Source organism: Dipodomys ordii, unplaced genomic scaffold, assembly GCF_000151885.1.
Source record: "Dipodomys ordii isolate 6190 unplaced genomic scaffold, Dord_2.0 Scaffold45, whole genome shotgun sequence".
In the NCBI taxonomy this organism is placed as follows: Eukaryota; Metazoa; Chordata; class Mammalia; order Rodentia; family Heteromyidae; genus Dipodomys; species Dipodomys ordii.
Window position 1 is genome coordinate 9,584,847 of NW_012267261.1, and position 13,019 is coordinate 9,597,865.

Consider the following 13,019-nt stretch of genomic DNA (forward strand, 5'->3'; position numbering starts at 1 on the left):
TACTTTGGGGCACATCAGAGTACAGAGGGAGTCACCAAGTCCTCTTCCCACAGTCATCTGATTACCTATGTATATGTTTATGGACCATCAAGACACAGGACATAATTGCTTTGTTCTGCTATTATTTTCAAGCCTAGTACAGAACCTACAATATAAGTGCTCCATTTTCAAAATAGTGAAAAATTAAGATGGTAATAGGATTCCAAATTTGGGGAGGGAGTTGAGAAAATGTCTTGCATGACCTTGGAACTTGAAAATTTCATTTCCATGAACTGGGAATATAATTTCCTCTGAAATCCCATTGGTTAGTCATTGAGATTCAGCCAATAGAGATTCTTCCTCTTGTGTGCTTTTTTAAAAGTCAGGATGTTGAGGGCTGTGGTCACAAGCTGCCAAGTATCATAACATCTTACCTATATTACATATGAGCTAGCAGACTTGGGCACCCTTTGAAGACACTAAACCTTTCACATGTTTTAGAACCATCAACCTGATCACTCATAGGGTTTAAGGAAGCATCTTGCACATAGCAGATTTTTTTTCCCGTCCATTGAGGAGCTTGAGCTCTGGTCCTGGACACTGTCCCTGAGTTCTTCAGCTCAAGGCAAGCACTCTACCATTTGAGCCACTTCCAGTTTTGGGTAGTTAATTGGAGATAATAGTCTCATGGGCCTTCCTGCCTGGGCTGGCTTTGAACAACAATCCACAGATCTCAGCCTCCTGAGTAGCTAGGATTACAGGTGTGAGCCTCTGGTTCCTGGCTAACACATAGCAGATTATTGTTGAAGCCAATAAACTAAGGGCATTCATTTAATGGACTAGAATTCAACCTCCAGGTCACCTTGTCTGGTGGCAGGTTGTTGATATGTTTAAGCACATTAGGCATTTATTATATATCTCATGTGTTTCTTGAAGTCGAATGTTTTCCTTAGAAAATGGTGAAAATGGGCAGCAGAAGAAAACTAGAATCTGACATACAGTCATGGAGGAAATGATCCTCTTCATATAAAATACACACTTTTTTTCTCTAGAGACACAGGAGAACAAGAGATGGTAGGGACTGTGGGGAGTACTAAGGGATTTGATTTGATACTTTGTGTGTAGTTCTAGGGCTTGAACTCAGGGTCTAGACGCCGTCCCTGAGCTATTTTGCTCAAGATTAGCACTCTCTCACTCGAGTCACAGCTCCACTTCCAGGTTTTTGATGGCTAACTGGGGATAAGAATCTTAAGACTTCTTTGCTGGGGCTGGCTTTGAATCCCAATCCTCAGATCTCAGCCCCCTGAGTAGCTAGGATTACAGGTGTGACCCACCAGTGCCCAGCTGGGATTCTGGCTTTATTTGAACAGCAGAGGGCAGTAGGCAGCTGGACTTCCTCTAAGAACTAACCAACATCAACAGTTTCTTTTAGAGATAAAGCCAACTGTTTTCTTGATTTTTCCCTAAACTGGGATGACAATGAAGTAAGAAATTTTACAAGTAAAATCAATCTGCACTGAATAACAAAAACTGAGTTTGAGACAGTCTTGAGTCTATTTTTCTTGCCAGTCTAAGGCTCTGACTCCAAAATAAATAGGGCAAAGTTCAATGTAGGAGGAAAAAAGTTGAGGCCAGTATGGACTACCTAGTGAGACTTTGTCTCTAAACATAAGAATAAAACGGTATAGAAATTGTATCTAGAAAGCTAGTTGTCAACTGACAAGAAGAAAAATGATCTGACTCCATTTTTGCTAAATCTCTTATCATTTAATCATAAAACATAGTTCAAAACCACATACTGAAACTGTTGAAGTCTTAAAAATGGTTCAATGTAACTCGAACAAAATGTCTTAAACTTGACTCCAGCTATTTGAATGAACCGGTTTGTATACTCTGCTTTTTCTAGTCCTTTAATGCTTGTCTCATGAGAATCTGTGCAGAGTGGGAAGGAAAGGGGTTTTAGGTGATGAGCTTTGGCCAGAAAATAAACAAAAATGCACAAAAGTATGAATAAAATCATTCTGGGTGGCGATGTAGCTCAGTGCAGAGGGCTTACCTACCATCCTCAAGGCTCTGAGTTCAAGATCCTCAGCACTACCATAAAAAATTCTAAATACTTTGTTATGACATTTTTCTTTTGTGATGCTAGGGTTAGGTATAGTTTCTGATTTGGACATTTAATCCTTCTTGATTTCAATCTGACTACCAGAATTTCTTCCTTCATTTCTTCCTTCCTTCCTTCCTGCCTTTCATTTTGTGCTGATACTAGGGCTTTAACTCAGGGCCCAGGCATTGCCTTTTAGCTTTTTTTTTGCTCAAGATTGGTGATCTACCATTGTGCCACAGTTCCACTTCTGGCTTTTGCTGTTTAATTGGAGATAAGAGTCTCACAAACTTTCTTGCCTGGGCTGGCAGGGAACTTCAATCCTTAGATCTCAGTCTTCTGAGTAGCTAGGATTACAGGTATAAACCATTGGCACTTGGCCAGAAACAATTTTCTAACGTTTTAGAAAATGTTCCTATGTCTGTTCATTTTTTTTGTTGTTGTTGTCGGTTATGGGGCTTGAACTCTGGGCCCGGGTGTTATCCTTCAGCTCTTTAGCTTAAGGCGAGTGCTCTACCACTTGAACCACAAGGCCACTTCTGTTTTTCTGGTGATTTATTGGATATAAGAGTCTCAGGGGCTTTCCTGCCCGGGCTGGCTTTGAACCACAATCCTCAGATCTCAGCCTCCTGAGTAGCTAGGATTACAGGCATGAGCCACCAGCGCCTGGCTTGTCTGTTCATTTTTAAATGAACACAAAGGAAGCTGTAATTAAGAAAAGCATAAATGTAACACAATCCAACGATATCAGTGTGTTTGAACTAATGCCTCACTCAAAAACTTTTTTATTAGCATTTACTCCCTGTCTCCTCTCCCCTCCCCTCTCCTCTCCTCTTCTCCTCTCCTCTCCTCTCTTCTCCTCTCCTCTCTTCTCTTCTCTCCTCTCCCCTCCCCTTTCCTCCTCTCCAGCTCCTCTCCTCTTTCTTTCTGTGTGCCAGTACTGGGGCCTGAATTCAGGGCCTGGGCATTGTCTCTGAGCTTTTACACTCAAAGCTAGCACTCTCCAACTTAAGCCACAATTTCACTTCTGGACTTTTAGGTAGTTAATTGAAGATAAGAGTCTCATGGACTTTTCTTCCCTGGCTGGCTTTGAACTGTGATCCTCAGATTTCAACCTCCTATATAACTAGAATTATAGGCATGAGATACTGGTGCCTGCCTCCCCCCTACCTTTTTGGTACAAGTCTACTGCAAATACTGTCAAGTTTCCAAATGATTTTGTTGCTTATTTCTAACTTAATTACATTAAGATTAGAGAACTTGGTCTATCTACATGCTATTGAAATCCTTGATTTTTCAATTTTTGTTGAGATTTTATTTATGAGTCAATTTGCAGGTGTTTTTGAAAAGCATAATCCCTAGTTGTACATAGCTTTTTTTTCCAGCTACATCTTATCAGTCCATCGTACTAACCTTACCAATGACTGTGCTCAGAGGCAGTTCAGGGTAGAGACACGTTGCCTTAGGGGAAGTCATGGAACCTTACCGCACTCCATTTCCCAATATGTAAAATGGGAACAATGGTCATGTTCCCTTTGGCACTGAAAGGGCTCAGCTGAGAGCCAGTTACAGGAAAGACTACTACATAGAAGCTACTACTGCAAGTTTAGCACTTGAGAGTGTGCGTAAACATCCACTGAATAACCATTCCCTCTTGGCAACTCTAAAGTTTGCTTTACAACACAGACATTTAAGCAAGCCTGACTCTCCTCCCTAAATGCTTCTGAAGCATGAGAGTGACTCTAACATGACTGGCTGGTCCTCCAAGATACTCATTCACCCTGCACAGCGTGTTACACGGAGGAAACCACACCGAGTGAGCCGGAAAGTGAACTCTGATAGCACTGGGTGTGGTGGCCCTCTAACAGAAGTCTCTCAGAACTCCTCTTGGTCAATGGCTCCTCATATTCTCCTTAGTGTACATGAACTGAAGCAGGCCTTCGGATGGGTGAGGTGCTGCAGGGCACATATGGCCGAGGCAGGCTGAGTCACTGTACTGGCTTGAGAAGTCAGTTCAGACACTTCCAACCTTTGTGATTGGGCTTCATTTCCTGGCTGCTCAGGCTGGGTGCCTGAGTCACAAGAAAAGGGTGTGTGTGTGTGAGGTGCAGTCAAGAGATTAAAGTTGTTGAAGAATGTCTCCTCCTGCATGCAGATGGCGACAGAGTGCAGACTTCCTCCTCTGCCTCCTCACACAGGCCAGGCCTCTGCTCCATCAGTGTGACCTGCTCGTTCAGTGCTTGGTAGTGCTTGGCAGTCCACTCCCTCGACCTGCTTCCTCTCGGTGCATGTGATGCTTAATTTCCATTATCAGTCTCACTGCATTGAATGGTGTCTCACAGTATCAGTAAGGTCCACCTCTGGGTGTGGTTCCAGAGATGATTAACGAAGGGAGACCTGCCCTGAATGTGCATGGCACCATCACTATGAACTAGGGGCCTGGGTGGAATAAAAAGGAGAAATCCCAGAGACAGGCATTCTCTGTTTCCTAGCTACTATGAGACGACTAGCATCCTTCACCCAGTGCTCCAATCTTAGCCCAAGGCAACAAGGGACTGACACCTCTGAAGCCATGAACCATAATAAATAAGTATTCCTTCTCAGTTGTTTCTCTGAAGCATGTGTCCCAGTGGAATACAACTAACAAAGAGGGTAAGACACCCCATTCTACATCTTCACAGGGTGGCTGGAACAGAAGACATGAGAGGTGTGGATATTCAGGCGTGGGAGGAGAAGGCTATTTCTTTATAATTCTCCCCAATGGGCCCAGCCTGTTTCAGCCAGGCTCCCTTCCTTGGACATGGAATATCAATCAGTCTGTCAGAACAAAGCAGGGTGGAAAGAAAGAGCCAAACCCATCAGATGTATTACAAAGAAAATATTTTGTCAACATGAGAGGAATGAAATGCTTTACTTTCTTTCCCTCCAAAGGGTTCTTTTCATTTACAAAGTTCTTTTTATAAAATCTAGAAGCAGGCAGGCAGTGGAAACACTCTAGCAATGCTATAAGGTCAGTCACGTGACAAGGGGTGTAACAGTTTCTCCGTCCTTCTGTCTGGCTGGGTTATTTTGGAACGCTGAATCTGGGACAACAGAGGCCAGAATGGCTGAGGTGGGATCATCAGTCTGGCTTCTGGAAGCTAGGGAAGCTAGGGCTGAGGAATTGTGGGTTTGGGGAAGGAAAGAAGGACAGCTCTAGCTACTCACTACCTTCCTACTACATACTAGATACTCCAGTCTGGTCCCAGGGGGAAATCTGCCCAAGCTAGTTCTGTCACGGCCCCTAATAAGCATGCACAGAATTTTCAACTTCTTTGCTGGTGAGGTTTCATTGCTTTTAGAGGGAGATGTGTTCCTGAGCAGAGTCCTTTGACATCACACTCTGGATCTAAGAGGTCTGTGGAGGGCTGCACACCACTGAATTCACACCTGCACACTTGGCACTGTGCAGCCAGCCACCTGCTGAAAATCTTGGGGGTCCAAAGAGCCAACTCTGCCAAGGTCATGCAGCTCACAGTGTCAAGACTAGTATTCAGGCTTCCCAGCTTGTGTTCTTTCTCTGAGACACTGCCTTTGTGTAGTTTATGTTTAAATCATTCTTCAGTCTTGGAAAAGCAGAATGGGGAGAAATAATATTCCTCTGAATAGCACATTCACAGGAAAAATTGGCCATGGAAGACAGGCCTCTTCAGCTGCCAGGATCTGCATTTTAGATGAAAACCAACCCTGCAGATGGGGTGCTCCAAGCTGCTACAGGATGGTGTGTGATAACAACTATAGCCAAAGCAAACCAAAAACTGGCTCAGGGTATCTTCTAGGTTTTTTTTTTCTTTATGGAGTTACTGGGGTTTAAATACATGGACCTCATGCTTGTTAGACAGATTCTCTGTACTTGAGCCTTGCCTCCAGCCCTTTCTTTGCTTTAGTTATGTCTCAGACAGAGTCTTGCATTTCTGCCTGGTTACTTGGAGATAAAAGAGTCTCATCAACTTTCCCAATCTGATTTTGAACCAAGGTCCTCAGATCTCAGCTTCCTGAGGAGCCAGGATTATAGGCATGAGCCACTGATGGCTAGCTGGAATTCTCATCTTTGGAGGTAAATTCTCATCTTTGGACCTAAAGCTGAAAGACTGGTTCAGGCTTTTCAAACCCACTGTGTGATGCAGGCAAGTGGCAATACTAGGGGTGAGGAGTAGGTGTAAAACTGCAAGAAAGATACAGTCCTCAGGCTGCTATCCAGAGAAGGTATGGATATGAATATTCGTCCAGCTCAGATCCCATGGGAAAGCCAGCACAACCCAGATACCTGATCCTTAGCTCCAGGGATTGTGAAAGAGCGTGAAGGCAGAATCCAGAACAGGGTGTGAGGGAAGAAGCTGGCAGGTAGGATGTGGTTCCCACCTCAGGAACGGTAGTCAGTAGAAAAAAAATGAATTCACTTACTCCAAGGCACCCTTGTACTGGGTTTTCATTCTGATCTGGCTCTTCTTCTATGTGGAAAGTGTCTCTCACATAAAATGTTTAATATCATCCCCAAAGTTTAATCAGTGCAAGGCAAAGCTGAACTACGGACATCTATTCATCAATTTTATAACTGATTTCCATGAGATGTACAGATGGATAGAAATCCTGGCCACAGGGAGGTCAGTCACGCCATCTGTGGCTGGTAGTGAGGCCTTTACAAGGGAAGGGAAGGGGGTACAGTCAAGTCAATTGCTTCTGTTTACATAACCAGGCATTCTTTGTCAGACCCCTAGGCTTGAAGATGCTTTATGCCATATGCCTTATGTCTTCTCCAAATGGTATGGTGTAATATATTGTGTAAAAAATGAACCGTGTAACTTGAAGGTAGGGATGGGAGGGGAGGGGTATGAGGGGGAAATGGGAAAATCGGGGAGAATGAAGGCAAGGATGACACTGACCGAAGGCATTGTACTCATAACCTGACTTATAGGCTTGAAACAATAAAAATTCTATGGTGGGTCAGGAAAAAAAACACCCTGGAAATTGGCCCTTCAAGGAACTCTTACTCTACTCATTGAGAGAAAGTATATAAGCTCTTTGGCGATATGATTCCCATAGAGGCAGAGGAGCTTGTATTGAGAGCACTGGAATGAACTGGCATGTTTGGTCATGATCATTCAGGTTAAGAACTGTCATCAGGGCTGGGCTTCACAGGGGTGAATGGTGGCAGCTGGGGTTCCAGGAACACAGGTTCAGCACAGGCCAGGAAGTATGCACACATGGCCATGTTCTTCTCCATGTTCTTCTCCATGGCCATGTTTGCTGCAACAAAGTCCCACTTCAAGTCCCTTGACATAATCCTCAACTCACGTTAAACAGGTTGACTTTCCATATCTCATTCACTACATGTGTCAAGAAAGATACTAAGCCAGCAGGGCCAAGATGCTGGCTTTTTCCTTGTGCCCATGTGCCCTTGTGCCCATGTGTCCGAGTGACTGTTGAACTGGTAACATGTTCAGAACTCATGGATGGCCAGGAAGGCCCATGAAGAACGAACAAGGGCTGCAAGGACACCTTTCCGTAGAAACTTCAGATCAATCAGAGTATTTACAGCTTCTAGCCACGTGCTTCCTTGAGGGTTTGGACACACATCAACACTGTTTGGGGGCTCTCCTGACTTAGTAGGAACATCTGGAAAGTCTGCTTATGCACCCCACAACACCTCTTGGAGACCACTTAAACACAAAATGCTATCAGCCTTGGGTGCGTAAAAGCCTTACGAATGCACTCAACTGCAAAGCAAAGTGTGAATGTGAATGTGTGTGTGTGTGTGTGTGTGTGTGTGTGTGCGTGCACTGTTTCTCATCTAAATGTAGAAAGAGAGCGTCAGTTACCTTTCTGAGTGGGTGCTGCTCACCTGGTCTCACATCTCTCTGTACCTCTTCCTTTACAACATGGCAAAGACATTCTTTTTCCCTGGCCCACTAGAGCTGAATAAGGTCTCCCACACTCCCCACCCCCATTTTGTACCAGTACTGGGGCTTTAACTCAGGGCTTCTTGCTTGGCTTTTTTGTTCAAAGCTGGCACTCTACCACTTGAGCCATGCCTCCACTTCTGGCTGTTTGCTAGTTAACTGGAGATAAGAGTCTCATGGACTTTTCTGCCTGGGCTGGCTTTGGATCATGATTGTCAGGCCGCAGCCTCTTGAGTAGTTAGGATTACAGGTATGAGCCATGAGTATCTGGTGTCTCCACGCTTCTGTAAACCTAGAGGTAAGCAAGATCTCCTGTGCAGTGTTACAGCCTCACCATCCCCAGAAAGGCCTCCACCAACACTATGGGAAAGGGGGCTGTTCTCAGAGCTTCTTTTCCTTCACATGGTGGGCCTCATCCTTGCTCATGAGCCCTGGGATGGGCAAAAGTGTGCTTTGGAGTTGCTCTCATTACACCTCATTTGCTCCCCATCAGCTACACACAATAACTCCGTGCCAGGTCACCTCAAACTCATACTTAATCTCTGACTTTGTGGAGCACTGAGGAAAGAACAGATCTCAGCAGATGAACAAGATGTAGAAGATGAAGAAGATCAAGAGGAAGGGGGGGGGGGAAGAAAAAGGAGGTATAGGAAAAAAATAAAAGAAAGCAGAACAAAATGCCAAATGAAGATCTTGTCCTTCACCTGGGAACCAACCACTATTTTATAGCACTGTGTTCCATGAAAAATGTGTCCTAAGTTTCAAATAATAAAGTTGAGTACTTTCTACATAAATCCAAACCTGCCAAAGAAACATGAAGCAAGCATTCAAGAAAACAACCACCAATTTTGTTTTTTTTAAGGAAGGTATTAAGGTAGAGTTTCCTACCAAAATAGGGCTGAACTAAGTCTGTTTGTTTTACTTGGGATAGGATACCCAGAGATGCCCTAGCATCAGAATTTATCCTTGAATGGCTGGTCACTTTAGCAAGGCCAATGTTACACAACACATTCATAAATACATTTCTTAAAAAAAGGCAATCACTGTAGGAAATAGGACAACATAGCTGCTTCTACCTCCATGCTAGTATTAGGGTCAAGATCATCATATTCTGACTCCTCGGAACTGTTCGTCTCCTTGGTTGGCAGCATGAGGAAGCGGGGAGAGAGAAAACACAGTTAGAATGCAAGTAGCCGTGGTTAGCAAAGGAAGAGAACTTCAGAGAAGCAAGGGCAATGGGAAACGGGGCAGAGGACCAACCGGGTGCTTTCAGTAGGGGATGTGAATCACCAAGGGCAGTAGCATGCTCTTTTCAGGGAGAGGAGCCTGGGTCTGTGAACAGCTGTGGATCTCACAGGAAAGAGCAATGGAAGCAACCAAATGAAGCATGAACACTACAAAATTAAACGGTCCTCTTGGGTGGTGAGGCTGGACTTCCCAAACCAGGACCACAGACAGTATACAATTTCTTTTCCCCAAGAACAAAGGATGTTAGAATGGGTTTCTAACACTTTTTGGAAGGCCAGGTACATAATGATACATTGTCACAAAAGTAAACAATTCGTTTCCATTGTCCAGATGTACATCTTCTCATAAAGCTCAGGTTAAACAAGGCAGATCATGTTTTGAGATAGAGGAAAAAAGGGTCTGCCGGGATCAAGATTAAAGCAAAATAATGACTTCAATTCCTTCTCTAACATGTCTTCCTACCCTGCCCATGCAAAGGGGGAAATTATTTAAAGTTGGTATGGTCTGGACTTTGGGGAAAAGAAATGAAACTTTACTGAGGATATATGCTGGCCCTTGAACTTCAAACCTCAATCTGCCCATGGTGAGGGGTTTGGAAGGCTTTCCTAATTCCTGTAACCTGCAAGTGTTCCCAAACCTAGGCCACTGAATGGGCAGCTTTGAGAAGTTTAATGTGAAATCAAGCATCTTGCATTTACTTCCAAGAGAGTAATGCGGCAGATAATTTTGCCATAAAATATCTGCACAGTCTAAGGAGAAAGGTACAAAAGGAAAAATAAAAGAGGTACTTACTTGAATTGAAGTTGCCAGGAGAAACAAAAAATAAAAAATAAATTGATCTCGCATGCAAAATCCTGTTAAACTACTTTCCCTCTGGTCCCCGAACTAGGTAAAGAAAAAATAAAAATAAAAATCCCCATCCACCCAAATTGCCTTGTGAGAACGTTGCAGGGTGAGAGTGGATGAGAGGGACCCAGCTCCAAATACCTTACTCACTTTAACAGAGACTTTGGTGCCCAGAATTTCCTTGGGTTTACGAGACCCTGTGGCGTCATTTTTACCCGTGTTCTCCACTTCCGCCCGCTTTCTCATGCGTAGAGTATGCCATGAGCATGACTTCCTGTTGTACCAAAAAATGCACCAATCAAAATGGCAGGTTGAGGCAGAGTAAGGCTGGTGGGCAGGCTCACCACCTTTGAGTGAGTCAACTGAGGTGTTCCAGTCAAGCTGCTGGCTTCAGAGTCCCCAAATCTGCATGCCAGCTCCTGTGGTAGGCTGCAGCTGACCTCACCTCCACCTGGAAGTGAGCGAGGAGCAATTCTGACTCCTCCTGAAAGATGCACAGGGTGACTGCAGCAGGTGGAAACACTGTGAGTACCAGGTCACCAAATTGCCCAGTGAGGTCTCTAAATCATTTGATGAAGCCTTTTAGGACTGAGAGGTTCCTTTCATGAGTGCATGGTGGATGGGGAAGGATGGCGAGTGGAGAGATAGGAATAGAATGTATTCTTTTGGGCCCAAGCCATTGGCATCTCCCAAGGCCCAGATATAAGGACCCAAAAGGAGGGTTTTGAGGTTCCTAACTCATTCTTTGTACTGGGCTTGCCCAAATACAGTGTTTTCTGGAGGAGTTGTTGACTTGGTAAATGGCTGAGTATTACTTGTGTATCTGGATATGTTAAGACAAACTGTTTCACTTATGTTCTCCACATCACTCAGTGTTTGTGTATGGCAGCCAATAAGAAGTCCAAGAGTTTCCTTGTGGGGCTAGACCTCATATGGGCCCCAAGGGAGGTGATGATGACCGAGCCCTTTCCACCATCCTAATTCCTTCCCATGAGAGGCTGGGAGATACTTCTTCACAGACATAGAAAGAGAAGCTCAGAGAGGCGCTCTCAAGTTCCACATCCATCCAACTCAAAAGCCAAGGTGCACAGCACTGGGGACCTGGACAGGCAGCATCATTTCAGGTGTGGACACAGGGTTTGGATGAAATTGCAACCACTCTCTGTGACTTTCCCTTTAGTGTCTTCTGGTTAAATGTGGGACCTGGTAGACTGGATTTCAGGAAGGGAACCTTTTTTATGTGGGGAGAGATGGAGGAGGAAGGAATATACTTCTCCATAGTACTCCACATACTACCTCAGGAATCTTGTCAAAAATACTCATTACTGAATACACAGGCCCAAAAGTAACCTGAGGAGGAAGAAACAATTTTTCAGTCTTTGGGAAAATGGGCTTCTTCAGAAGGCTTAGTTTTGTCTTGTACCTTCTGATTGGCAGGCTCTGTAGGCACTGTGCCCCAATTGCTCTGTCTCTTCCCTGCCTTTTCATGGAAAATGGGAATATGGGACCAACAGACCCAAAGGTGAAGAGAAAGATGTACTTAGTGCCTGGATAAGGAGAGAACCAGGAATGGAAGTGGTATTGATCTCCAACGGTATGGACTGCAGACTTTGGGTCATATCTTCACCTCCAAACCCATATCCCTCGGCAGAGGACACTGTGTTCACGTGTGTGCGCGTGTGGGTGTGTTCTACGCTACTGCTACCCTCCAGGTTCCTTAGGATGCTTGGTGATAAATGAGGAGTGTTAAAAATAACGTTCAGAAGGGAAACCAGAACAGCACAAGTGGCAAGACAGGCTCAATTTCAGATGCTTCTTCCCAGAAGAACACGTCAGCATGGTTTGGGGTGTTTCCATCTCCTGGCTGAAAGCCTGGGGACTGATGTGGACACAGGGTTTCTGTGACATTTATCCTGTGGGTAACATAACCAATGCTGACCCTGTGGTCACAGCAGGCCCCGGAGAGGTGTGGTGAGCAGCCTTTGCTGATAAACACTGACATTACATTTAGTCAGTTGCTCACTTCCACTGCCACCCTTGGGTAAGAGCAGCTGGCCAGGGCTCAAAGGACCAGTGTGGATTTCAATCTGTTCCCATTTCCCAGCCTCTTCCCTGCCCTCTCACGGAAAATGGGAATATGGGACCAACAGACCCAAAGGTGAAGAGGAAAATATACTTAATCCCTGGGTAAGGAGAAAAGAAACCATTAAGAGTTAGCTCTGTAAGAACTCCAAGGTTCCAAGGGCCTTGACTCCCAAGGTCCCCAAAGGCACCCAAACCAAATATTTTCAGAAGAAAATGGACTAGGCATATTTCATCTTATAGGCCACTGCTGATTTCCTGCAGTTACTTGGTGAGTCCAAGGTGACAGGAATTTCTATCAGTGACCTAGAATAAAGGTCACTCTTTCTATTAGTTTCCATCCTGTGACCTAGAGGAAAGGCCAAACTGGTGTTGCTGCTTGGACACCTTGTGCCCCTTCCATGGGTATGGAGGACAGTGGGGAAAAGCAAGCCAACACACCATCTATTCTAGCTGTCCATTCACATCAGCAAATCAAGGTTGCCCAGTTGCCGGGAACCTGCTGGTCAGTATCCTTCCTCATCTTGGAAGTCAAAGAAAAACCACAGGGGTTGTGTGGAGGAAGGCCTAGAGCCAGCACTTCAGCAATAAAAACACTTGTTATGTACCAAAAAAAACCCCTGCCGATGTATCCAACCAACTCCTAAAATATAGACAAGATTAAAAAAAAAAAAGAAGAGAACCATTTGCAAATTTAAAAGTCTGAGAAAGATATCAATAGGGGGAAAAAGGGTCCACTAGTCTTTAACCTCATTAAAACATGCTCATGGTGAAAATTTATTTTACATATTTAAAATAGTACATTTAAAATTATTAGTTAC

General features: G+C 44.4%; 1 protein-coding gene across 3 annotated transcripts in view; it reads right to left on the reverse strand.

The window, feature by feature from the left end:
- Positions 1-13,019, reverse strand: part of Kalrn (kalirin, RhoGEF kinase) — a 531,501-nt gene that overhangs the window by 19,221 nt on the left and 499,261 nt on the right. For all 3 annotated transcript variants that reach the window (XM_013019466.1, XM_013019470.1, XM_013019467.1), the window contains 2 exons: positions 10,267-10,390; positions 9,099-9,158 (listed from right to left, as the gene is read on the reverse strand). In XM_013019466.1, coding sequence (XP_012874920.1) covers positions 9,099-9,158; positions 10,267-10,390 — 184 coding nt within the window. The remainder of the gene's footprint in view (positions 1-9,098; positions 9,159-10,266; positions 10,391-13,019) is intronic.